The sequence below is a fragment of the Scylla paramamosain genome, chromosome 1 (assembly GCF_035594125.1).
Source record: "Scylla paramamosain isolate STU-SP2022 chromosome 1, ASM3559412v1, whole genome shotgun sequence".
NCBI classification, from domain to species: Eukaryota; Metazoa; Arthropoda; class Malacostraca; order Decapoda; family Portunidae; genus Scylla; species Scylla paramamosain.
In genome coordinates, this window is record NC_087151.1 from 26,796,004 (window position 1) to 26,821,020 (window position 25,017).

General features: G+C 35.4%; 1 protein-coding gene across 3 annotated transcripts in view; it reads left to right on the forward strand.

Moving 5' to 3' along the window:
- The window catches only part of LOC135102305 (tyrosine-protein phosphatase 10D-like), a 49,236-nt gene extending 29,943 nt beyond the window's left edge, over positions 1 to 19,293 (forward strand). For all 3 annotated transcript variants that reach the window (XM_064007331.1, XM_064007339.1, XM_064007349.1), the window contains 7 exons: positions 5,951 to 6,027; positions 7,315 to 7,449; positions 9,225 to 9,359; positions 10,081 to 10,229; positions 11,808 to 11,943; positions 12,816 to 12,870; positions 13,771 to 19,293. In XM_064007331.1, the coding sequence (XP_063863401.1) occupies positions 5,951 to 6,027; positions 7,315 to 7,449; positions 9,225 to 9,359; positions 10,081 to 10,229; positions 11,808 to 11,943; positions 12,816 to 12,870; positions 13,771 to 13,940 (857 nt within the window). In that variant the 3' untranslated portion in view covers positions 13,941 to 19,293. The remainder of the gene's footprint in view (positions 1 to 5,950; positions 6,028 to 7,314; positions 7,450 to 9,224; positions 9,360 to 10,080; positions 10,230 to 11,807; positions 11,944 to 12,815; positions 12,871 to 13,770) is intronic.
- The last annotated feature ends 5,724 nt before the right edge of the window (positions 19,294 to 25,017 follow it).

The window sequence follows — 25,017 nt, forward strand, 5'->3', positions numbered from 1 at the left end:
TTTTTTTTAGGTCTAAATAAGCACAGTCTGCCCAATCCTCTCTCCCTTGAATTGTATCAATTGCTCTACTATAAAAGCTCACTAAATTCGTGACACAAGTTCTTCCACTTCTGAAACCAAATTGTCTGTCAGTCAATGTATGTGTTTCTTCTAAATATTCCATCCATCTGTTTTTAACTATTCTCTCCACTATTTTTGCCATCACACTTGTTAGGGACACTGGTCTGTAATTCAATGGATCTTCTTTATTACCTTCTTTAAAAATGGGCACAATATTGGCTCTCTTCCAGTCTAGAGGAATTTTTCCTTCCTTAAAAGAACATACTATGGTATTATGTATACCTTCTGCCAGTTGTTCACAACATTCCTTAAGTATCCAGTTGGACACTCCATCTGGTCCTTGAGCCTTACTTACATCCAAATCTTTCATAATCTTCTTAGTTTCACTTATGTCCACCTGTATCTCTCTAATCACATTGTCTCTGTGCCATGCTCTTTTCCTTCAAATTTGCTTTCTTTGGTAAATACTGACTGGAAGCACTTGTTCATTAATTCTGCTTGTAACCATGTATCTTCATATATAATGTCATCTTTCATTAATTTATCTATTGTTTGCCTGTTTTTCATCTTCCCATTCACATATCTGAAGAATAACTTCGGCTCATCTTTGCATTTGTTAAACACAGTAAAATCTCTCTCATCCGGCATTCGAGTATCCGGCAGCTTCAAGTATCCGGCACATTTTTCCCCGAGCCTTAAAATCAATAAAAAATCAATGTGTACTCATAAAATCGATTAAAATTACCACACGAGGCATACTTTGTCCCCTCGCCACCAGAGCACACTGCTTCGCACAACCCATTGCCCACTGCACTGTGTTTACTCAGTGACTCAGTCCCGCGTGTGCACTGTTTATCGCCTGACGCCTTCATCGTGCCTAAAGTTGTAGAAAAGAGGAAGTGTGTTGTGCTTACACTTAAGCAGCTGATCAGATCAGCTGCTGATTAAGATCAGCTGATTTTTGTTATGGTAAGATGCGTGAGTGTAGGGTGGTGATTGTGGACATAATTTCACTTCTATTCAAGTATCCAGCAATATTCAAGTATCCGGCATGTTGGCGGTCCCGTTGATGCCAGATAAGAGGGATTTTACTGTATATCTTTCTCATAATTCCTTTTTTCATCTCTCAGGATTCTGATATATTCGTTTTTTACCTTCTTGAAATATTCCCATTTATCACTTCCTCCTTTTTTTCTCCATCTATTCCATGCTGCTTCTTTTTCTTTTCTTGCTGTTATACATCTTGTATTAAACCAGTCTTTTTTTCCTTTTCACTTCCTTTGTTTTGATATTCAGTACATATCTACTGACCCCTTCATTATAAATTTCCATGAATATGTCCCACTTTTCCTGCATACTGCTTGCCCTGAACAGTTGTTTCCATTTAGCCTCTGCAAAATATTCCCTCAACCTGATAAAATCTGCTTTCCTGTAATTATATCTCCCATTCTTGTAAATTTCATTCCTATTTTGGACCACTGCCTATACTGAATTCAATTAACAGATGGTCACTTTTACCTAGTGGGCACTGATAATTTATTCCTTCAATGATGTCCATTTCCTTTGCAAACACCAAGTCTAGCCTTGATGCCTCTTCATTATCCCCAAATCTTGTATTTTCTCCAATCCACTGGATCATAGTATTTGTCCTTATTAAATTTAGAAGCATATATCCCCATGACTCTTCTCCCCCGTCCGTGGTCCACTCTTCCCAGCATACCTCCTTGCAGTTAAAGTCACCCATAAGTGTTACTCTCTGCCAGTATTCTCTCCAAACAGTTACTAGTATCTCTTAACAATAATTTATAATCCTCTTGGGTCCACACATCTGTCTTTGGGGGTACATCAGCCACTTCAAAATCTCTTCTTCCTTCTCCTTTCCTTTTTGTTTGAATTCTAATTACTTGCACCAAACCTTCCTTCCACTGTTATACTCTTCTTTGTAAGTAACATGACTCCTCCCCTTTTCTTATTATTTCCATGTTTTATCCACACATTATAATTACTATTACCAATTCTCATATTTTCTGTCATCTCATTTAGTTTAACTTCAGTAATACCCATGATGTCGGGCTGCTTTATTTTAATATAATCATTCAAGTCTCGCAATGCTGATATTAAACTATTTATATTTGTATGTGCCACTGTCCACTTTTTATTTTTCCATACATTATTTACATTTTCTATTCTTTTTTGTCAGATACTACTTCCTGAGCCTCTCATCTTTTACCTTCCAATAGAACTTTTTTTTCTCTTCCTCTGTTCTGTTCTCATTTTTTGCCTTTGCTTCTTTTATTAGATCGCTTACCTTGAGTCTCTCCTCCTCATTCATGTCCCTCTTTATCCAAACTTTCCTGTATTGCTCTGTCTTGTCCAGTTTCCACGCATTCAATATCACTTCCATGGCTGTTGTTTGTGCCATAAATTTTACTTTCAGTGGTTACTCTCCTCCTTCTATATACTTCCCCAGTCTATGTATTTCCTCAGTTTCACTTATCCAGTCCTCCCCTTCTCTCTGTATATTTCTTACAATGTCCTCTGCTACCTTTTTTTGTTCTCTTTCCCTCTTGTATCTTACTGGCTCTGTTTCCTCTTTATTCCATATATAACAATACATTTCTTTTTGTTCATTGTGTCCCTTTCCATCGATTCCTTCTGTTTGATCACTTTCACAATTTCTTTACTTAAATCTATCTTTTCCTTCTTTTGCACTTCTATGATTTCTGTAAAGTTAACTTTTTCTTCCTCTTTTTCCTTCATCCAGATCTGATGTTCACTTTTCATCCCTATCACTTCATTTTCCTGTTTTTAAACAATATCATTGTTTTCCTTCAATTTTGTTTTTAGATCAGTGCATAGTGTTTTCAATTCTTTGTTTTCCTCTTCCAGGTCATGTTTTTTTTTTTTCTAATTTTTTCACTCTTTCAATGAGGTCACTGATCATCTCTTCCATCAAAGCCACTTTCCTTCCTTGCATTTTATCATGTAGTTCATTGTGTGTGTGTGTGTGTGTGTGTGTGTTTACCTAGTTGTATTAACCTAGTTGTATAGTACAGGGTCCGAGCCAAAGCTCAATTAGTCCTGTCTCCATACCCGAATTTGTCCAATTTCTCTTTAAACATGTGCACACTCTTTGCCGCAACCACCTCTTCTTTTAAGTTATTCCATATTTCAACCGTTCGATGCGGAAAGCTGTATTTCTTAATATCTCCCAAACAATGACTCTTCTTTAATTTCTTCATATGTCCCCTTGTACGTCTATCTCCTTCCTCCACTTTTACAACTAGGTCATCTCTGTCTATCTTCTCCATGCCATTTACTAATTTGAACATTGTTATCAGGTCTCCTCTTTCCCTTCTTTCTTGCAGTATTGGTAATCCAATTTCTTCCAGTCTTTCCTCGTAACTTAGGTCTTCCAATTCAGGTGTCATTTTCGTAGCTGTTCTTTGTATTCTTTCCAATTTCCTTATATCTTTCTTCTTGTGTGGAGACCATACCACTGCTGCGTATTCCAGTTTGAGGTGTATCATGTGTGTTATGATTTTCTTCATCATTTCTTTGTCTAGGTAATTAAATGCCACCCTGATATTTGCTAGCAAATTATATGTAGAGCCAAATATTCCATTGATGTGATTTTCTGGTGATAGCGTGTCTTGAATTATTACTCCCAAGTCTTTTTCTTCTTTGCTCTTTCGTATTGTGATTCCTCCCATCTTATACTCCCATGAAGGTCTCCTTTAACTTCTTCCCATCTCCATTACATGGCACTTTTTTATATTGAATTCTAATTTCCATCGTTTACTCCATTCATAAATTCTATCAATATCCTTCTGTAGTTCCTCACAATCCTCTTGGTTCTTTATTACTTTCATCAATTTTGCATCATCTGCAAACATGTTAATGTAGCTATTTAAACCCACAGTCATATCATTTATATAGACCTGAAACATTATAGGTGCCAACACAGACCCTTGTGGTACTCCGCTTGTTACTTCGCACCAACTTGATTTATTATCTCTGATTACTGTGCTCATTTCCCTACCTTGGAGATAATCCTTCATCCACTTAAGTATTTTTCCTTTTAGCCCTCCTCGATGTTCCAGTTTCCATACGAGACTTTTATGTGGAACTGTATCAAAAGCTTTTTTCAGATCTAAATAGACTGCATCAACCCAACCATCTCTCTCTTGTAGTTTATCTATTACTCTTATATAAAAGCTCAGTAAGTTTGTTACGCAAGATCTCTCTTTCCTGAAACCGAATTGTTTTTCTGTTATTATATTTTCTTGTTCAAGATATTGCACCCATCTGTTTTTAATGACTATTTCACAGAGTTTACTTACAATACTCGTGAGTGAGACTGGTCTGTAATTCAGTAGTTCCATTTTATTACCTCCTTTGTATAACGGTACTATATTTGCTCTCTTCCATTCCTTTGGTACTTTTCCCTCCTTCAAAGAACTGTTAATTATCTCCCATGTTGGTTCTTCCAATTCCTCTCTACATTCTTTCAATATCCATCCATTTACTTCGTCTGGTCCCATCGCCTTCCTAGTATCTAGCTCTTCCAGTAGTCTTTTAATTTCTTTTCTTTCCACTTGTATGTTTGCTATTCCTTTCTGTTGTTCCTCATCTCCCAGTGATGCAAAGACAGTTTCTCTTGTAAATACAGACTTAAAGCTTTTATTCAGTATCTCAGCCATCTCTTGTGTGGTTTCATAAATTTCTCCATTTTTCTTCAGCTTTGTAATGGTATCTCTATGCTTTATTTTTCCATTTACATATCTATAGAAAAGTTTGGGTTCTTCTTTACACTTTCCAACTACATCTCTTTCAAAATTTCTTTCTTCTTCTCTTCTTATTTTAACATAATCATTTCTAGCTGTCCTGTATTCTTCTCTATTTATCTCATTCCATTGTTTCCTCATTTTTTTCCATGCTCTCTCCTTCTTTTTTGCCTCTGCACACTTTGCATTAAACCACACTTTCTTATTTTCTTTTACCTTATATCTTGGCACATATCTTTCAACACCTTCTCTAAACTTGCTTAAAAACACTTCATATTTTTTCTGCACCTCCATACCTCTTAATAAATTATTCCAATCAAGCTCTCCGTAGAATTTCTTTAACCCTGTAAAGTCTGCCTTAGCATAATTTTTTCTCTCATTTTTATATTCCTCATTGAATTTTGGCACTTCTTCTTTGATCTCTATCTCCATCTTCACATGATCACTTTTTCCCACTGGACACAAATATTCTATACTTGGTTCATTTTCTGGCTTTTTTGTAAAAACCAAGTCTAGGAGTGATGGTTCATCTTCCCCTCTGTACCTAGTATTTTCTTTTACCCATTGATCCATCGTGTTTACCATCATAGTCTGTAAAAATTCTTCACTCCATGTACTGGCAATCCCTGTCACCTCCATCTCCCCCCAGTTTATCTCCTTGCTATTAAAATCTCCTACTAGTAACACCTTGTTTCTTATCTTTAGCATGTCATCTATACTTTTTATGAACTCGCTTTGCATGTGCTTATAATCATCAGACCCCAAGTGTTGGTCTTTGGAGGCATGTATGCAACAATAATTTTTCTGCTTTCTTGTCCTTGGATCTTGATCTCCACACTCAATGTTTCTGACCTCCCTTCACCATATTCCACTGTTTCTATCAAGATGTTTTTTCTTACTAGAATCATCACTCCTCCTCCTCCCTTATTCTTTCTGTCTCTTCTCCATGTGTTATATCCTTCTTCTTCAAATTCAACATTAATCTCCCTTGTTAGTTTTGTTTCCATAATGCATGCCACTTCTGGTTTCTTTTCATGTAAATAATCTCTTAGTGTGTGTGTGTGTGTGTGTGTGTGAATAAATGTTTTCTCTTCCTTCTCCAGTTGATGAGACACGAGTGGTGCTAAAGGAATATCCAAACATCATTGGCAGTGATTTCATCAATGCTTCTTATGTTCATGTAAGTATTTTTCATGATGCTGGCTGATCAGGTGAGTGTAGTGTGATTCTCTTGCATAAAAATAAGGATGATGAGCATGAATGTAGTAATTTTTAGGGATAAAGGCCTATTCAGTTTTGTGGATCAAGGATCCTACTGCTAAAGTGAAAATTATTTGTGATAGAAATTGTGGTTTTAGAAGAGGGAAGGAATGTCTGGATCAGTCAACTGTATGAAAATAAGTCAAAATTTGACTGAATTAATATGGAAAAGTTCTCGACTGTTTTGAGATTGTATTGGCTAAGCATAGAAAGTCAAAAGACCTGAAAAATATTATGTAAATATTAGAGTATGTATTAGAATGGAAAATAGCATAAGTAAGTGGCTTCCTATTTGAATAAGGTTGTGGCATGAAAAGGTGATGTCCTTTTGGTTGTTTGATGATTATATAAATGCTGTTGTAAAGATCTGTACGTAAAATGTTAGGAAATGTTAAGTGGATGTTTGAGTATGTTGAATGTTGATGGCAGACAGTGCATCATCACATCACTTTGATAAATGCATAGGTATGTAATTCAGAAGCAAGATTAGCACAGTCTGTAGAGAAATCTTGACAGGTGTATAGAAGTTGAAAGTAATGGAAACAAAGAGTGAAGTGATGAAGTGCATGAGGATTGTAGATGGTATGACGATGAATTTGGTTCTGAATGTTAGGGTGTTTGAGGAAGTACAGGTAAGGTGAGATGAGGAAATCAGTATTTATGGTTGCATACTGCTTTAGACAGACAAATAAATTTTTAAAAATCTACCCTGAATAAGCAAAAATTATTGATATTTTTTATACAAATTACTTGAACTGAATGCAAAAAAAAAACTTATATAAGGGAGTACTGGCCATTTTAGTCTGTTAAACCATTCTATCTATGTATTGAGCTCCTATCATAATCTTATTTCTGTATACTGACCTATTCCTCCAGTGCTGCCTCTACAACTAGATCCACTGAAGCAGATGCCCTAGTAGAAGGCAACTTGGAAAATGGAAGGATAGGACAAGAGAGTGCATGTGTGAAAGAGGTGCTAGTATAGGGAGGAGGTTTAGATGAGCAAAGGAAGCATTTGGATAAGGAGAGGTGGAGCTGTTGTGCACCCTTGGAGATCTCACAGAAAGAGACCAACAGGTTGTTATATTATTAATCTGATAGACTTTCTTTTCAGTCTTCAATTCACAGGGAACCATTTTGCTTCTCTATATAAATGTTAAATAAATATATGTATGAAATAACAATAATGAGATATGCTTGTTGACAGGGATATTCAATGGCCAGGGAATTCATTGCCTGCCAAGGGCCACTACACAACACTGTGGGTGACTTTTGGCGCATGGTATGGGAGAAGGATGTCCATGTCATTGTCATGGTTACCCAGTGTGTTGAAAGAAACAAGGTGAGGTCATACTTATATTTTTCTATTTTTTCTTTGTCAGTCCACATTTTTTTTTTTTGCCAACAGGTTATCATCATTATGAATGTGAAAGTATCCTCTTACTGGTAGTACATAATGCTACCATTACTATCATATCAGTCATTAGTAGACTTAAGCACTTAAAAATGGCAAAATATGTAGTAAAAAGTTATCAGATAAGAAGTTAAACATGCACTCATATATAAATAAATAAATATTTACTATACTAATAATCAATGAATTAATCATCTAACTTACTAAATTTCAAAACATCAGTAACTTATTTGTCAGAAATTTCCACAAAAATGTAATTCCCCACAAAGTGTGTCCCTAAGTCAAGCCTCTTCATAAAGGTTTACATTACAGAATACAGTGTACTGACAAAATCATTTACACAAGTCCATCACTCACAGCTGTCAGTGTTCACTGACCAGCAAGTCAAGGTCCAGCCATCCACAACTCTGTGAACTGTAAACATGTCACTTCTCTGGTCCTTCTGATTATCTCTAACAAGTAAAATATTGGTTAATAATATCAATTTTTCTATGAATATGCCATAAACAAAAAGTTATGACTATGCACTCAAAATCAAAATTGTTAAATATGCATTTGCATATGCATATATGCAAATGTATACTTATCTAAGTCTGGTTGTCAATATGAAGCATATTATACTTACATAGATGCATACATAGTGCATACTTTATACAGAGTACTGTAGTGGGATCTCATACTACATATCTCCATATATCATACTTACATGCTTTTCTGTTGGTAAATCATCCATTACTACTCTCATGTCTCTCATTTACTTTTGATACCATCTATACTTTTTCCCAACCTGTAGATCTCTTACTACTATTTACAAATTTCATCACATGACATCTATAAACTTTAAAGTTCATTTCTCATTTCTTACTCTTTTCATGTTGTATCTTATCTAAATTACTTTGCAGCTCCTCACAATCCTTTTTTTGTCTTTTTTTATCTCCCTTCATAATTTTTCATCTTCTGCAGAAAGATTTATAAAACTATACTTAATTCTTTAGGTATATAATTTATGCACATTGAAATCACCATTGGTGCCAAAACTGATATGTTGAGAGCCATTCAAAGTGATGTTTATGAATGTGGCCTTCTTTCCTATTTCATATTTTGTCACTTCTTGTGCTCTTTCAATTATGATTTTCTCATGTTCCTCAAATATGTTCCACAAACAAATTCCTCAGATTCCTCTATAAATACCAATTTAATTTGGTTTTCATTTTCATAATGAGACAATACATTGTCCAACCTCAAGGCATTACCCCTTCTTTTCAAGCTAGTTACATTATAAACATTCAGATAATAACATACATCTTCCATATATATGTATCTTTAATAAGAAACAAGAATAAATGAAAATACTGTAAAAATTATAAAATAACTTATAATCTATAAACAGGATCATATCAGTACAAAATTACTGTACATACTAGTAGTTTCAGATCTTATTGCTTTGACTAAATATTTCAAAGGCCTGTTACATTATATCAGCATGAGCTAAACCCTGTCCCACATTGTCTATAATCTCCATATAATTGAAAAAAAAAAAAGTCTTCAGGCATGAAAATCACAGCAGTTTTTTGTTAATTTAAGTTTTAAAAAGCTCAACTCCATTCCTCTATATTTTGTGTCTTTAATAGACTTATCCTGACAGCTGACAGTGGCACGCATCTTTAATAATGCTTTTGAATATGGGACAATTATCTTTTCAGGAGAAATGCTGCAAATATTGGCCTGATAATGGCAAATCACTTTCTTTTGGTGATCTCACACTAAAAGTAAGGAACTTGGAAGAGAAGGAGCACCATGAGGATGGCTTTATACAACGCAACCTACAGTTGTCTAAGGTGCCTTTCTATATTTTCTTTTACTGTCATTTCTAATATGTTACTGTCCTCAAATATCTAGATAGCATCAATGAAATTTCCTCCAGTGCACTCTCATCAAATTCTATAATTATTCAAATTGAAAACAAAATTAAGATGCACTGTCTAACAATATTCTGGAGATGCTAGAAATTCCACTCAGGAAATTATCATTCCAACTGAGAGAGCAGTCTAACTACATCAGGGACAAAACATTAGACATATCATACCAATAAAAAAAAGAGAGAAAGTTGATTTGTTTAGCCTGTGATGCAGCAAAGGTGTTTTTATTTTGATTTTTTTCCAATTTTTTTCCAGTGATATTTCTTATAAATCCTTATCATTATAACACAATGTGCTTTAAAAGAAGAAGAAGAAGAAGAAGAAGAAGAAGAAGAAGAAGAAGAAGAAGAAGAAGAAGAAGAAGAAGAAGAAGAAGAAGAAGAAATAAATAAAAAAATAAATTAATTAATTAAAAAAAATTATATATATATATATATATATATATATATATATATATATATATATATATATATATATATATATATATATATATATATATATATATATATATATATATATATATATATATATATATATATATATATATATGATCCATTACCTAATATTCTAAAAAAAAATGTATAACCATATAATTTTTTAAGTCATCCATCTACTAGATATTTGATGTGACATTTTTCAGAGACACAAAATACGTTCCATCCATCACTTCCACTTTGTATCATGGCCTGACATGGGCTGCCCTGATACCCCAGACCAACTGATCAAATTTGTGAAGACTGTCAAGGCAGCTGTACCTGCAGCCAGTGCTCATGTAGTTGTACATTGCAGGTCAGTTCTTTACAGAATCATAATTGAACAGACATCATATTAGGCACTCATACATATGATTACTAGTGCTCTAACATACAGATTGAGATTTTCTTATCCCTGAGATTGGATAGATTTCAGGTTTTTCTGGATTTTGAGATGATAATCATAGTCTTTTTATGAAGGTATGAACTAAAATTTCATTATGCTGTCAGTGTCACACTCAGTACTGTTGCTGCAGGTGGTGGGGGATGTCTCACTCAGTACTGTTAGTGTGGGTGGTGGGGCATGTCACACTCAGTACTGTTGCTGCAGGTGGTGGGGGATGTCTCACTCAGTACTGTCAGTGTGGGTGGTGGGGCATGTCACACTCAGTACTGTTGCTGCAGGTGGTGGGGGATGTCACACTCAGTACTGTCAGTGTGGGTGGTGGGGCATGTCACACTCAGTACTGTTGCTGCAGGTGGTGGGGGATGTCACACTCAGTACTGTCAGTGTGGGTGGTGGGGGATGTCACACTCAGTACTGTTGCTGCAGGTGGTGGGGGATGTCACACTCAATACTGTTGCTGCAGGTGATGGGGGTTGTCACACTCAGTACTGTTGCTGCAGGTGGTGGGGGATGTCACACTCAGTACTGTTGCTGCAGGTGATGGGGGATGTCACACTCAGTACTGTTGCTGCAGATGGTGGAGGATGTCACCCTCAGTACTGTTGCTGCAGGTGGTAGGGGATGTCTCACTCAGTACTGTCAGTGTGGGTGGTGGGGGATGTCACACTCAATACTGTTGCTGCAGGTGGTGGGGGATGTCACACTCAGTACTGTCACTGTGGGTGGTGGGGGATGTCACACTCAGTACTGTCGCTGTGCGTGGTGGGGGATGTCACACTCAATACTGTTGTTGTGGGTGGTGGGGGATGTCTGATGCAGTACTGTCATTGTGGGTGGCGGGGGATGTCACACTCAGTACTAACTCTGCAGGTGGTGGGGGTGGTAGTGGCAGTGGCACCAGCCCACTCCTCACAGGTCAGTTGCTGAGCTAGCATCACTGCAGGAGGTGGTGGAGGCAGTGGCCCACACCCTCCACCAGCCTGAGTGTTATCCTGAGTCATGATACAGACTTTTCTGAGGCTTGTTGTGGCCCATCCCCATGTTAAGGTGTCAAGTCCCTCACATTACAGTGTGACTTGGAGTCAAACTGACCACCCATAGATGTGATTTGTGTTAGAATATTGCACACTAGTGGTGATCTGACTATTTATGTGAGGTATGCTTGGTATGAATGTCTGGTATGAGAAAGCCATTTACATTTAAATGTCCTGTAACTTTTAAACCATAGCATTAAAAGTATTTAACCATGGAAAATTTCTGACAGAGACTTGATCTTTTATTTCTGTGTGTGACTTTCCTCATGGGACATCCTGTATCATCACTTATGATAATATTGCCCTGATTTGTGTCATACTGATATGAAAGTGTACTCCTATTCCCCCTTTTTGGTCTACTCTCCCTCCTACTTTTCCTTGTGCATCCCTTTTATCACCTTCCTATTTTCTTACTTTAAAAAAATTCCTCACTTTCTTTATTAAATTTACCCAGTGCTGGTGTGGGCCGGACTGGCACCTTCATTGGCCTAAGCAACCTAATTGAAGAGATGCATGAACAGGACAGCATTGATGTATTCCACACAGTATACAGGATGAGATTATACCGTACCAACATGGTGCAAACACAGGTATATATATGACATAAAACTAAGCCTATAAATTTCTTGTTCTTTCCAGGAACAACTTATGTGAAAGTGGGAACAACAGAAATATACCATCTTGTTTTACTAAATGTGTACATATCCCTGGATTTGGACAAGCTTATATTCTTCTTAGGGACTTTTCTCATCTCTATGTTTCCATTTTTCAAGTGCTTTCTGTTATTCTGCTGCAAACTTTTTCATATTAAATTATATACAAAGGCACCAAAATGATCTGATATTCAACCATTCACAATGCCCATCCAGGAAGAATTTTTTAAAGGAAAATATGTTTTAAGCAATTATAACTTAAATTTGGCCAAATCCCTACCTTTTCAGCCAATCTTTGTTTATTTTCCACTTAAACTGTTTGGTTAAGCATTTGTAGTAACTTAGCTACTCTTCTTGAAATATTTCATATGATGAGAGATAAGCCAGGAAACAGAAATGAGTGAAGTTAATTTTGGAGGAGCAAATAAACATATGCACATGTCTAGAGAAAGGGAAGTTGTCATAATTCAATGCATGAATACAACATGAGTTCATTTACTTTTATACTTTGTGTTGGCAACAATGCTCATTAGCTTTACAAAAGCAATCAGTCATCTAACAAGAGTCTCCAATAGCAGACTGGCTATGGTATATGAATCTTGCACATGGATCTTTGTACTTAGGAGGATAATGTCACAAAATGTGACAGATAACATGCACAACTATATTCAGTAATTTAATTGTTGAATTAATTACTAAGCTAAAGATTGAGCTGCATATTTTGGTTGGATTAAACTATCCAATAGACTGAGTTGCATATTTTGGTTAGGTTAGATTATGCAATAATCACTTGATTTTGGTTCTTGCAGGTCCAGTATTCCTTCTTATACAAGTGTGTACTTAAATACTACCTGGATCAGAAAGGTGAGTCACATTCTCCATCTGACATTTCTGTATTTTTACTTTTGTGTGAAAGCATCAATGTATACTGGTTGTTCACTAATCCTCTAACACTGTTCTGCCCAGTAATGCAAAAGTAACAATTTCAGTAAGATATCAAAATCTGCAGATACTTGTTTAACATCATCTCTGAACTCACATCACTCCTGTAAACTCCATTCTGGATGCAAGTCATCAAAGAAAAGAAAATATATAAATATTTCAGTTATTACTTCTCATGATGTATAGAAACACTTTCAAATGTGGAAACCATTACCTTAATGCCAAGCACTATCAAAGATATCATATTCATTGACATTATATTCCTGCTCCTCATTAAGACCTGGTACACATTACTGTGTACTGTCATATTGTTTAGTTCTATACACTGTTAAACTTAATATCCAAATCTTTAAGCAGGTAATCTTTTCATGAAACCATCTCAATTTCTCCTCAGTAGCAGGTCTACCATCTTCATTCTCATGACCAATAATCTTTTATTGAATTCTCATAATTTTCATGCAAAAATACATGATTTTTTTTTACATTATTGCATCTAAACAAGAAACTAATTAAATTACAAATAGCATAATGTTGTGAAATGTCACAGTATCAAATACTTTAATTAGAAAACACATCCTAAAAATGCTAAATACATGCTCTCCTCATCCAATACATTCTTACTGTTTCTTCCTCTCACCTGTCTAGCTCTGTTAAGGAAGGAACATAAAGAGACCCCTATAACTAAATTCATCTCCTTCCATTTTTTTTTTTTTTAATTCTTCCAAAACATCTTATTTAGGAGCAACATTTAGGACATTTTTTTGCAGCCTTAGTCACAATAAAGCGAACCTTTTCATGATGCATGTTCTAATTTCTTTCCAGGAGAAAGTGAGTCTTGGTCTGCAATTGAAAGGAGGCTGGGCAATCCAGAATCCATCCCTGATGTAATCACTGGTGCCCTGAGAGGGCCACAGCATGATAAATTTGATGAGGGGGATATTACTTACAGTACATCTGAGGAAAGTATATCACAGGATGAGAAAGAAAATTAACATGATGAAAACCATATAAATTCTTCTAACATCATTCAATAATAGATGAACAACAAGTGGGTATTCTTCTTTGGATTTTCTAGAAAGAAGAGGTTCATAAAAATGGTAGAATTTATGGGAAATAATTGGACATGTTTATACTATAAAAAATTCAACATGTATTTATAAATTAGTATTATAGTCAATGTGCTTCTCTATTTATTCATCTCTCTCTCTGAAGCCTTACTCCCACTTGGAGCATTCCCAAAGGGGTGGCCATAGCAGAAGAGCCTCCACTTCTCTCTATCCAAACATTCCCTTCTTGCTTGTTCAAGCACTATGCCATTTTACACACTCTTCAGTCATCACACCCTCAACATGGCCACACCATTTTTGTGTATTTCTGTTCATCCATTCTATCACTTCATACTTCACTTCATTTGCATGAATGCTCAAACCACAATTTTCACGTTTTCATTGCTTTCATTTTCTAATTTGCCAGTTCACATGTCTTCTTCAGATAACTTGTTTCCACAGCACTCATTCCTAACTGGTGTGCCCTATTTCATGTTCCAGTCTTTCATCTTTATGTCAGTGCTTGCAGGATAATATTATTCCTTAAATCCCCCTTTACATTCAAAGACACATTTCTTCCTTTCATAACACTTTACAAATGATCCCTTGACATGCCTATCTTTCACAACCCTCTCTCTTGTTTCTCTATCCATTTACTATCTACTGTACTATTTCTATCTAACACTATCTCCAGATACCTAAACTCTTTCACTTTTTCTGTTTTCTCTCCATCCTTAACTATTTGACCATTTAAGGTTTACTTAAGTCATACACCTTCACTTCCTTCCATCTCAAAGACCATCATCTTACTTACCCCTTAATTTACTCAACCACTAATCTTAAAAGTATCTTTCACTTTCAGCAAACAACACAGTGTTATCTATAAACAGACTTGAATGCACAACCTGTTCAGTTTCAGGCTTGCACCACAATATTTCCTACTTTGGCTGTCAAGTTCCTCATGCAACAATCCACAAAAGTATAAAACAACCAGGTGACCATCATATAATCTTGCCTCTTCAATCTTCACTTTTATTTCCTCATTACCCAATTTATGACTGAAGACTGGCTTCACACAATTATGCCCAAGCTTCAACACTCCACATTTTTTTGTGTTAAACTCCATTTTCCAAGTGCCACTCCAATCTCAAATCATATTCAGATCTTCCTGTAGGGCTTCACAATCCACTATCTTCTCCATTTTTCTCATCAACTTTGCATCATTAACAAACAGACTTATGTAACTATTCACCCCTTCCATTATATCGTTCACATTGATAGCAAACATAACTGGTGCTAGTACCAACTAATTACCACTAATTACCTCTCTCCATGATGACTTCCTATCTTTGACCACTGTTCTCATTTCCCTTCCTCTCAGAAAGTCATTGATCCAATGTAGGAATGCACCTCTCAGCCCATCAAACATTTCTAATTTCCACAGTAGTCTCTTATGGGGCAACTTAACAAACACTTTCTTTAAGTCCAAATAAACACAATCTGCCCATCCCTCTCTTTCTTATACTATATCTATGATTGGAGTAGAAGCCCATTAAATTCACCATATGCGAACTTCCTTTTCTAAATCCGAATTGTCTGTTTGTTAACATCTCTCTTTTTTTCAGATATTCACTCCATCTTTGCTTCAATATTAATTTGCACATTTTTGTCATTACACTTGTTAATGACACAGGTCTATAATTAGATGGTTCTTCTTTGTTTTTATTCTTATATATGGGAACTATATCTGCTTTTTTTCCAATCTTTGGCCACCACTCCTTCCCTTAATATATTTCTATGCTTCTATTTTGGGAAAACATATTTCTTGACATCTCTTCTACTTGCTGTTTTCTTCAATTTCACTCCATGTCCTCTTGTATCTCTTAAGTTCCACACAAATAAGTCTTCTTTGTCAACTTGATCCTTACCCTTTAAAGCTCTGTATATAGCAATCAGGTCTCGTCTTTCTCTTCTCTCTTGTAATGATGGAAGCTTCAATCTCCTTAATTTTTCTTCATAGGTTAAATCTCTCAAACTTGGTACCAATTTGGTTGCAGCTATTTGGATCCTTTCTATTTTCCTAATTTCCTTTTTATTATGGGGTGACCAAACAATTGTGGCATATTCCAGTTTTGGTCAAATCACATATTCCATCAACTTTTTCATAATCTCTTCATCCATGTAAGCAAATGCCCCTTTCATCTTTCTTAGTAACTCATAGGTTTCCCCAACTATTTTGTTTACATGTTTTTCTGGTGGTAAGTTATCACTGGTTGTAATCCCCAAGTCTTTTTCTTCTTTGGTTTTCTTAATTTCCACTTCTCCCATGGTGTAGGAACTTGTCAATCTTCTTTTGCTTTTTCCTAATTCCATCACCTTGCATTTCTTTGCATTGAATTCCATTTCCCATTTCTTACTCCATTTATATATCTTATTTAGATCTTTCTGTAATATTTTACAATCCATATTGTTTTCCACTCTTTTCAACAATTCTGCATTGTCTGCAAACAGACTTATATAACTGCCAAGCTCATCCACCATATCTTTGACATACACCAGAAACATTATGGGGGCTAAGACTGTCCCCTGTGGTACTCGTAACTCTACACCATTCTGATTTTTCTCCCTTTATTACTGTTCTCATTTCTCATTTTCTGTAATCCAATTCAGTGTGTTTCCTTGTAAATCCTCTATATTTTTTATTTTCCATAGCAGTCTCTGGCGTGGTACCTTATCAAATGCTTTTTTTAGGTCTAAATAAGCACAGTCTGGCCAACCCTCTCTTCCTTGAATTATATCAATTGCTCTACTATAAAAGCTCACTAAATTCGTGACACAAGATCTTCTACTTCTGAAACCAAATTGTCTGTCGGTCAATGTATGTGTTTCTTCTAAATATTCCATCCATCTGTTTTTAACTATTCTCTCCACTATTTTTGCCATCACACTTGTTAGGGACACTGGTCTGTAATTCAATGGATCTTTTTTATTACCTCCTCTAAAAATGGGCACAATATTGGCTTTCTTCTAGTCTAGAGGAATTTTCCTTCCTTAAAAGAACATACTACGATATTGTGTATACCTTCTGCCAGTTGTTCACAACATTCCTTAAGTATCCAGTTGGACACTCCATCTGGTCCTTGAGCCTTACTTACATCCAAATCTTTCATAATCTTCTTAGTTTCACTTATGTCCATCTGTATCTCTCTCATCACATTGTCTCTGTACCATGCTCTTTTTCCTTCAAATTTGCTTTCTTTGGTAAATACTGACTGGAAGCACTTGTTCATTAATTCCACTTGTAACCATGTATCTTCATATGTAATGTCATCTTTCATTAATTTATCTATTGTTTGCCTGTTTTTCATCTTCCCATTCACATATCTGAAGAATAACTTCGGCTCATCTTTGCATTTGTTAACTATATCTTTCTCATAATTCCTTTCTTCATCTCTCAGGATTCTGATATATTCTTTTCTTACCTTCTTGAAATCTTCACATTTTTCACTTCCTCCTTTTTTTCTCCATCTATTCCATGCTGCTTCTTTTTCTTTTCTTGCTGTTATACATCTTGTATTAAACCAGTCTTTTTTTCCTTTTCACTTCCTTTGTTTTGATCTTCGGTACATATCTACTGACCCCTTCATTATAAATTTCCATGAATATGTCCCACTTTTCCTGCATACTGCTTGCCCTGAACAGTTGTTTCCATTTAGCCTCTCCAAAATATTCCCTCAACCCGATAAAATCTACTTTCCTATATTCATATCTCCCATTCTTGTAAATTTCATTCCTATTTTCTATTGGATCACTGCCTATACTGAATTCAATTAAGAGATGATCACTTTTACCTAGTGGGCACTGATAATTTCTTCCTTCAATGATGTCCATTTCCTTTGTAAACACCAAGTCTAGCCTTGATGCCTCTTCATTACTCCAAATCTTGTATTTTCTCCAATCCACTGGATCATAGTATTTGTCATTATTAAATACAGAAGCATATATCCCCATGACTCTTCACCCCCATCCGTGGTCCACTCTTCCCAGCATACCTCCTTGCAATTAAGGTCACCCATAAGTGTTATATTGTTACTCTCTGCCAGTATTCTCTCCAAACAGTTACTAATATCTCTTAACAATAATTTATAATCCTATTGTGTTCATGCATTCATCTTTGGGGGTACATAAACCACTACAAAATCTCTCCTTTCTTCTCCTTTCCTTTTTTGTTTGAATTCTGAATACTTCCGCCATTCCTTCTCCTATTTCAACCTCTTCAACTGTTATACTCTTTTTTGTAAGTAACATGATTCCTCCCCCTTTCTTATTATTTCCATGTTTTATCCACACATTACAATTACTATTACCAATTCTTATATTTTCTGTTGTCTCATTTAGTTTAACTTCAGTAATATCCATGATGTTGAGCTGCTTTATCTTAATATAATTATTCAATTCTTGCAGTGTTGATATTAAACCATTTATATTTGTGTATACCACTGTCCATTTTTTATTTTTCCATACATTATTTACATTTTCTATTCTTTTTTTTTTGTCAGATACCACTTCCTGAGCCTCTCATCTTTTACCTTCCAACATAACTTTTTTTCTCTTCCTCTGTTCTGTTCTCGTTTTTTGCCTTTGCTTCTTTTATTAGATCGCTTACCTTGAGTCTCTCCTCCTTATTCATGTCCCTCTATCCAAACTTTCCTGTATTGCTCTGTCTTGTCCAGTTTCCATGGATTAAATATCACTTCCATGGCTGTTGTTTGTGCCCTAAATTTTACTTTCAGTGGTTGCTTTCCTCCTTCTATATACTTCCCCTGTCTATGTATTTCCTCAATTTCACTTATCCAGTCCTCCCCTTCTCTCTGTATATTTCTTACAATGTCCTCTGCTACCTTTTTTTGTTCTCTTTCCCTCTTGTATCTTACTGGCTCTGTTTCCTCTTTTAATCCATAACAATACATTTCTTTTTGTCCACTGTGTCCCTTACCATCGATTCCTTCTGTTTGATCACTTTCACAATTTCTTTTCTTAAATCTGTCTTTTCCTTCTTTTGTGCTTCTATGATTTCTGTAAAGTTAAGTTTTTCTTCTTGTGTGTGTGTGTGTGTGTGTGTGTGTTTTTTTTATCTAGTATATGGTGAGTGGATGGTCAGATAAAAAAAAACATGCAAAGCTTATATATTGGTATTACCTTAGAAAACTGTGATTCATGGAAGAACTCATAAATAATCAATGTAATCCTGTTGGTACTTTATTCAAAGACCTTCAGAATTAAAGTGTGTGGAAACAAACATGTTATTTCTATCATTTTCACAGCATGGAATACGAACTTACTAGATGTATCATAATAATAGGAATCTATCTAGATTCACACACCAAAACCTTCCTATGCATGTCATGTTTTAAAAGGGAAACTAATCATATGAGCTAAGTAATTTGAGGACATTTTCACTTATCTGAATTTCATCACGAGTATTTGTTCAAAAATTCAAAACATCTTCAGAAAATGTTTCAAATATAAACATAAGGTGGCGTTGTTCTGCATCTCCACACTCATACACTTTACTGTCTTTGTGTAGATACAGCTGTTCAAACATACTTTTACTTTTTTTTTTTTTAAGTGTCCAATGTAATTACCATTTGTGTTTGAATCATTACAGCATGTCTCTCTAGTGTTGCTTTGATCATAGCTATCACAGATGTGCTGGTCATTTATGGCTGGGCAAGCACTCATCCATACTGACCATATTGCACACCAAAGCAATTCTGAATACTGCCAGCAGACTTAAGACTTCAGATCAAAGTGGTGCAGTAGTTGCAGTGGATAATAATGGTACACAATTTTTCATGGTACCTAAGAGAAGTTATTGCTTATGCAGATGTTGACATCATGATTTGTTATTGGCAATAATGCTTTCATTGCTGTATATTACATATGTACATATACTGCAATTTCCTGTAATCAGATTTGTAATCACATGCAAGTACAGAAGCTTTCTGAAGTGGCAGTGGAAAAAACATAAGTTGGGTTAGAAAAGGAGGGAAGTGAAACTCAAATGTATGATGATGGTGTAAAAGGAAAGAATTCTGAGGCAAGAAAGAAAATTTCTGGTAAATACACCAATATGAAACAGATGACGTATCCCCATGGCAGAAATGAGAGGTAGATATGGCTCAGGTAAAGTGTTGTGAAAAAATGAAAACATTTGATACTTGTTCTAAATACAATTTCTTTGTGTAAATACATAATGTCATGGCAGGACACAGAAATATGAGCCAAAGCAGGACTGGTCATGAGGTACCTTATGGTTCAGTTGGCATCTTATCCTTCCAAATCTGTTTCAATCCCAGGTCATGTCTATCTCCTCTAATTACAATAATTAATGGATTACAGTCATTTCTCACCATTTCGTAACAAGACACTAGTGGTATGGCAGGGGAATGGTCTTGTGAAGATTTGGTAAAGCCTATTCAGAGCACATGAAGGTATTGTTACATTGGAGACAGGTAGCAGGAAGAAAAGCTGCACACTTGCACTTTCTGGCTGTATTTCACAAAGACAAGTAACACCAGTACATATAGTAAGTACAGGTGAGGTGAACAGGTGTACTGGTGGAAAAAGACAGGCAGGAGCAGTGAGAGGCCAGGCTGCTCTCTACCTTCCTGATGTCAGCAGGCCCGGACATCACCTCGCACACCCTCACTTCCCCGCTTCTCCCCATATGAATCCACTCATTACATACATATTTTTTAGCAACTACCATTTAAGTATATACAAATCAGGTAGTAGACTGCTCATTACAGTATATTATAGTTTAATCAGTCAGGAACAGCAATTTCCTAGCGCATAATCTGATAAACTTTGTAATAATCATGTTTTCACACACCTGGGACTGACCACATATGCATCAAATTAATAAAAAAACATAAGAGATTAGTCTAACAGGAGAGGTCATGTAATGCTCTAACAGGATACAGAAACATGAGCAAAAGATGGACTGGCCATGAGATATCCCATGATCTAATTGGTCAAGGCTTGTCCTTCTGGCCTGTCAGATTTGGGTTCAATTCCTTGTCATGTCCATCTCCTGTATTTATTACAGATTTATTTCTCACCATTCCATAATGAAAACATAGGTCTTCATTCAGTAATGACAGATTTATATTAATTCAGATAATTTTCCTCTTTATTTGCTTTAATACTGTATGCACTAGAATAAAATGCTCCTCAGATCCATTAATCGTTAGATGTCAGATTATGTGTCTTCCCACATGGATGTATTTTCAAGAGAAATTACCATTCTAAACTCTTGTTTCTCTCTTATTTGAAGAGCAATAAAATAACAATTTCATTAAAACACATGATCCATTTTCTCAGTCAAGACCAAGTTTTCTACTGCTTTGTAACTATGGTAAGACTGACCAACATCCATTTTGGCCTTAGTGACCATTCTGTCTCTGCTCCCTCAAGGCTACCCTCTAGATTAACTAGCCAGTGGTTCAAAATATGGTCATTACAATAAAAATGAAGATATGCAAGTATTAGCTGATGATAGGATAATTATGTATAAGTACTGCGCCATAATAATGTTGTAGTGCTCATATAGTCATCTATTCCATTATTATCATTTTTTTTTTTCACTAGCCTCACACTGGTCTTAAGTAAAGTTTCTAGTACACTATGCAGTTTCTATGGTGCCTTAGTGTACATACTAGAAATATGTGATGTCAGACTGAATGATTGAAACCACAGGTACTGTATTATATTACTTAATATCATATATTCTCTAAGCTACAAAAAAAAAAAAAAAATTTACACATATCTCTATCTATTGCATGCCTTATAATTTCTTTTATCATTCAAACATCTTCCATTTCTCAAGTTTTCTTGTGATTTCTCAAATATCAACGCTCCCTTTGTTCCAGAAAGAAAAAAATTCAATATTTTTCAAAGTTCATTAACTGATTTGCATATTAAAACTGGGTCTTCCCTCTCACTCTTCTTTTATACATACTGTATTATGCATAGGTGAGTGATATCAAGATAAATTATCGCGATAATTAATTGTAATAACGATATCGGGTTATCGGTTATCTGATAATTATTTTCCTGCATTATCAAATCATAGGTATCGCCGATACTTTTGGTTCCAAACTAGCGATCATCGATAATTTTAGTTTTTGAACATAGCCGGTTGAAGTTTTAAACTTTCAAATTCAAATGTAGTTATTTTTATTTAAAACAGTATTTTTCATTAGTGAAGAGAAAGGATAAATATTGAATTTAATTTCTTTTCTAAGAATTTCCTAAGTTATCTAAAACAAAGATAAAATAAAGATTTGGATTTATCAACTTTTTTTTTATTTTGAATATAAATATCATTATCGCTAGTATTGGAATTTTGGATTTACGGATTTATCGGTTATTGGTTTTCGGGAGATAAATTTATCGCCAGTTATCAATTATTATTTGTTTACAATAAGGTTATTATTATCGATTTATCAGTTACTGCATTTTTTTTTTTTTTTTTTTTGGGGGGGGTGCTTTCAATGTATATAAAATTACATACCTGAAGGAGCAAGTACTTTTTACATATTATACAAGAAGTATTTGCTTCTTCTGGCATATAATTTATATAGATTTAAAACGTCACTGTACTGCGACTGATATGTTCTGTCTATGTTTTGAATTTACTACTACTCTCGTCTTCACTTTTGGTAATTTTCCATCCAGTTTTGACATCTTCCCTTCAGTCCCCCTGCATTTTCTAACTTCCATGATATTATTTATTTATTTATTATTATATTATGTGGAATCATATCAAACACGTTCCTGCGTCTAAGTATTACACCCTTTGTCCACCAGTCGCAATCTTGTGTAACTTTTGAGTTAAAATATAATAAGTTGTGACAAACTTCTTCTTCAGACTGATTACATATTGACATTCCTTCTTTAAAGATATCCCATCAATTGTTTCGTGTTTAGTCTTTCATGAATTTTACAAACTATGCACTGGTTTACTGGTTGCAATATGGGTTCATTCATCGAATAATATATATATATATATATATATATATATATATATATATATATATATATATATATATATATATATATATATATATATATATATATATATATATATATATATATATATATATATATATATATATATATATATATATATATATATCGTCAGGTCGCTGCTAATGCGGGGGCTCGGTTCCGATATCGGCCGACGTTATATACGCACTTCCGGTTTGAGTTTTATGGCTTCGACCTGGGCTCAGACAGGCCTCACTAAACTCGCATCCTGTGTGGCGGCGGCAGCAACGGCGACTGCAACCTGTTCTTTTCATTAATTAAGCTAGCAACACTTGATAGTGGTGACGGCGGCGCGCTCGTTTTTCCTCGACACCATTAATGTTCCGCGTTACGGACTTTCCTGCAGTTTCTTGTAGCCTGCGTTAATAGGTTTTCAATCCCCGCATTAGAATATGACTTGGAAGCAAAGTGACTCCCCCTGTTTGAAACTATCAGCATCAAAATAATGAGCGTTAGATCGCCATCACCCCACGCGGTGTCGTGCCAGTAGTAGATGGTCAATGCACGGTGAGCGCTAGCCACCAAAACTCTGAAGCTATTTATTGTAAATTCAGTACTTCCTTTGTCTCTCGTTAATAATTGCTGATCCAACGGCTTCCCTGTAGTCGATGCCGTTAAATGAATATTTCATTTGCGAAATTTCAGCTATTAGGCATCACTAAGAAAAGCGTGAACTTGGTAACCATTACCAGTCAACCATTAGAAGTCATATAGTAATGTACTGCATTATATGAGGAGTGTAAAGAGGAGAATGTGTGTAATGTTGAAATGATGAAAATGCTTCAAGTTTCAAGAAGATGGTTATATCAGAGGCAATATGCGGACTCGAGGAAGAATATTATAAGGAGTGTGGTGATTATGTAAGTATATTATAAAAACTGGGACAATGAGGGAGAGCGACGGCAGTGAACAGTGCAGGGGAAGAAGATGCTGCACTTGCAGTGTACGGGGCACGTGTATTTAGGGACAACATTTATAAATAGGCACATAATAGCCTATAACAGCATTTCTGTTTGTATATATATATATATATATATATATATATATATATATATATATATATATATATATATATATATATATATATATATATATATATATATATATATATATATATATATATATATATATATATATATATATATATATATATATATATATATATATATATATATATATATATATATATATATATACACACACACACATCATTAATTCCTGACCGTGTAATTACTGCAACTATTATTAACTCATTTTAATTATTATATTTTGTATACGATACTGACAGATTATCCTTTCCCACGAGTATGTAACTCAAGAGAGAGAGAGAGAGAGAGAGAGAGAGAGAGAGAGAGAGAGAGAGAGAGAGAGAGAATGCTGAATGAATGTCACGAGGCACAGTAAATGTTGGCATAATCTTATGTCCTCCCCTTCCTTCCCTTTACCCGTTGGGACGCGATAATGAGTCATGTCTTGCATGTGAGTACTTTTATACGATTTTGTAAGCCACGCGATAGAACAAGGTAGTGGTCGTGGTGGTCCAGGGCTAAAGTAATCTATGGTATAGTTAGTACTCGTAGTAGTAGTAGTAGTAGTAGTAGTAGTAGTAGTAGTAGTAGTAGTAGTAGTAGTAGTAGTAGAAATTGAAGTTGTTATTGATGCTGATGATGACTGAATACAGACATAGAGTTCTAACAATAGTAAAGTGAGTGCCCGCGTGAAGGTAAGCAGGCAGGCATGCAGACAGGCGCGCGCACACGCACGTACACACGCACGCATGCGCGCGCGCGCACGCACGCACGCACACACACACACACACACACACACACACTGTCAATCAACGTTGTATTTTCGTCAGCATGCCAGTGAAGAAACGTGCCTTACGACAGAGCCAATATGGAGAGGCCAA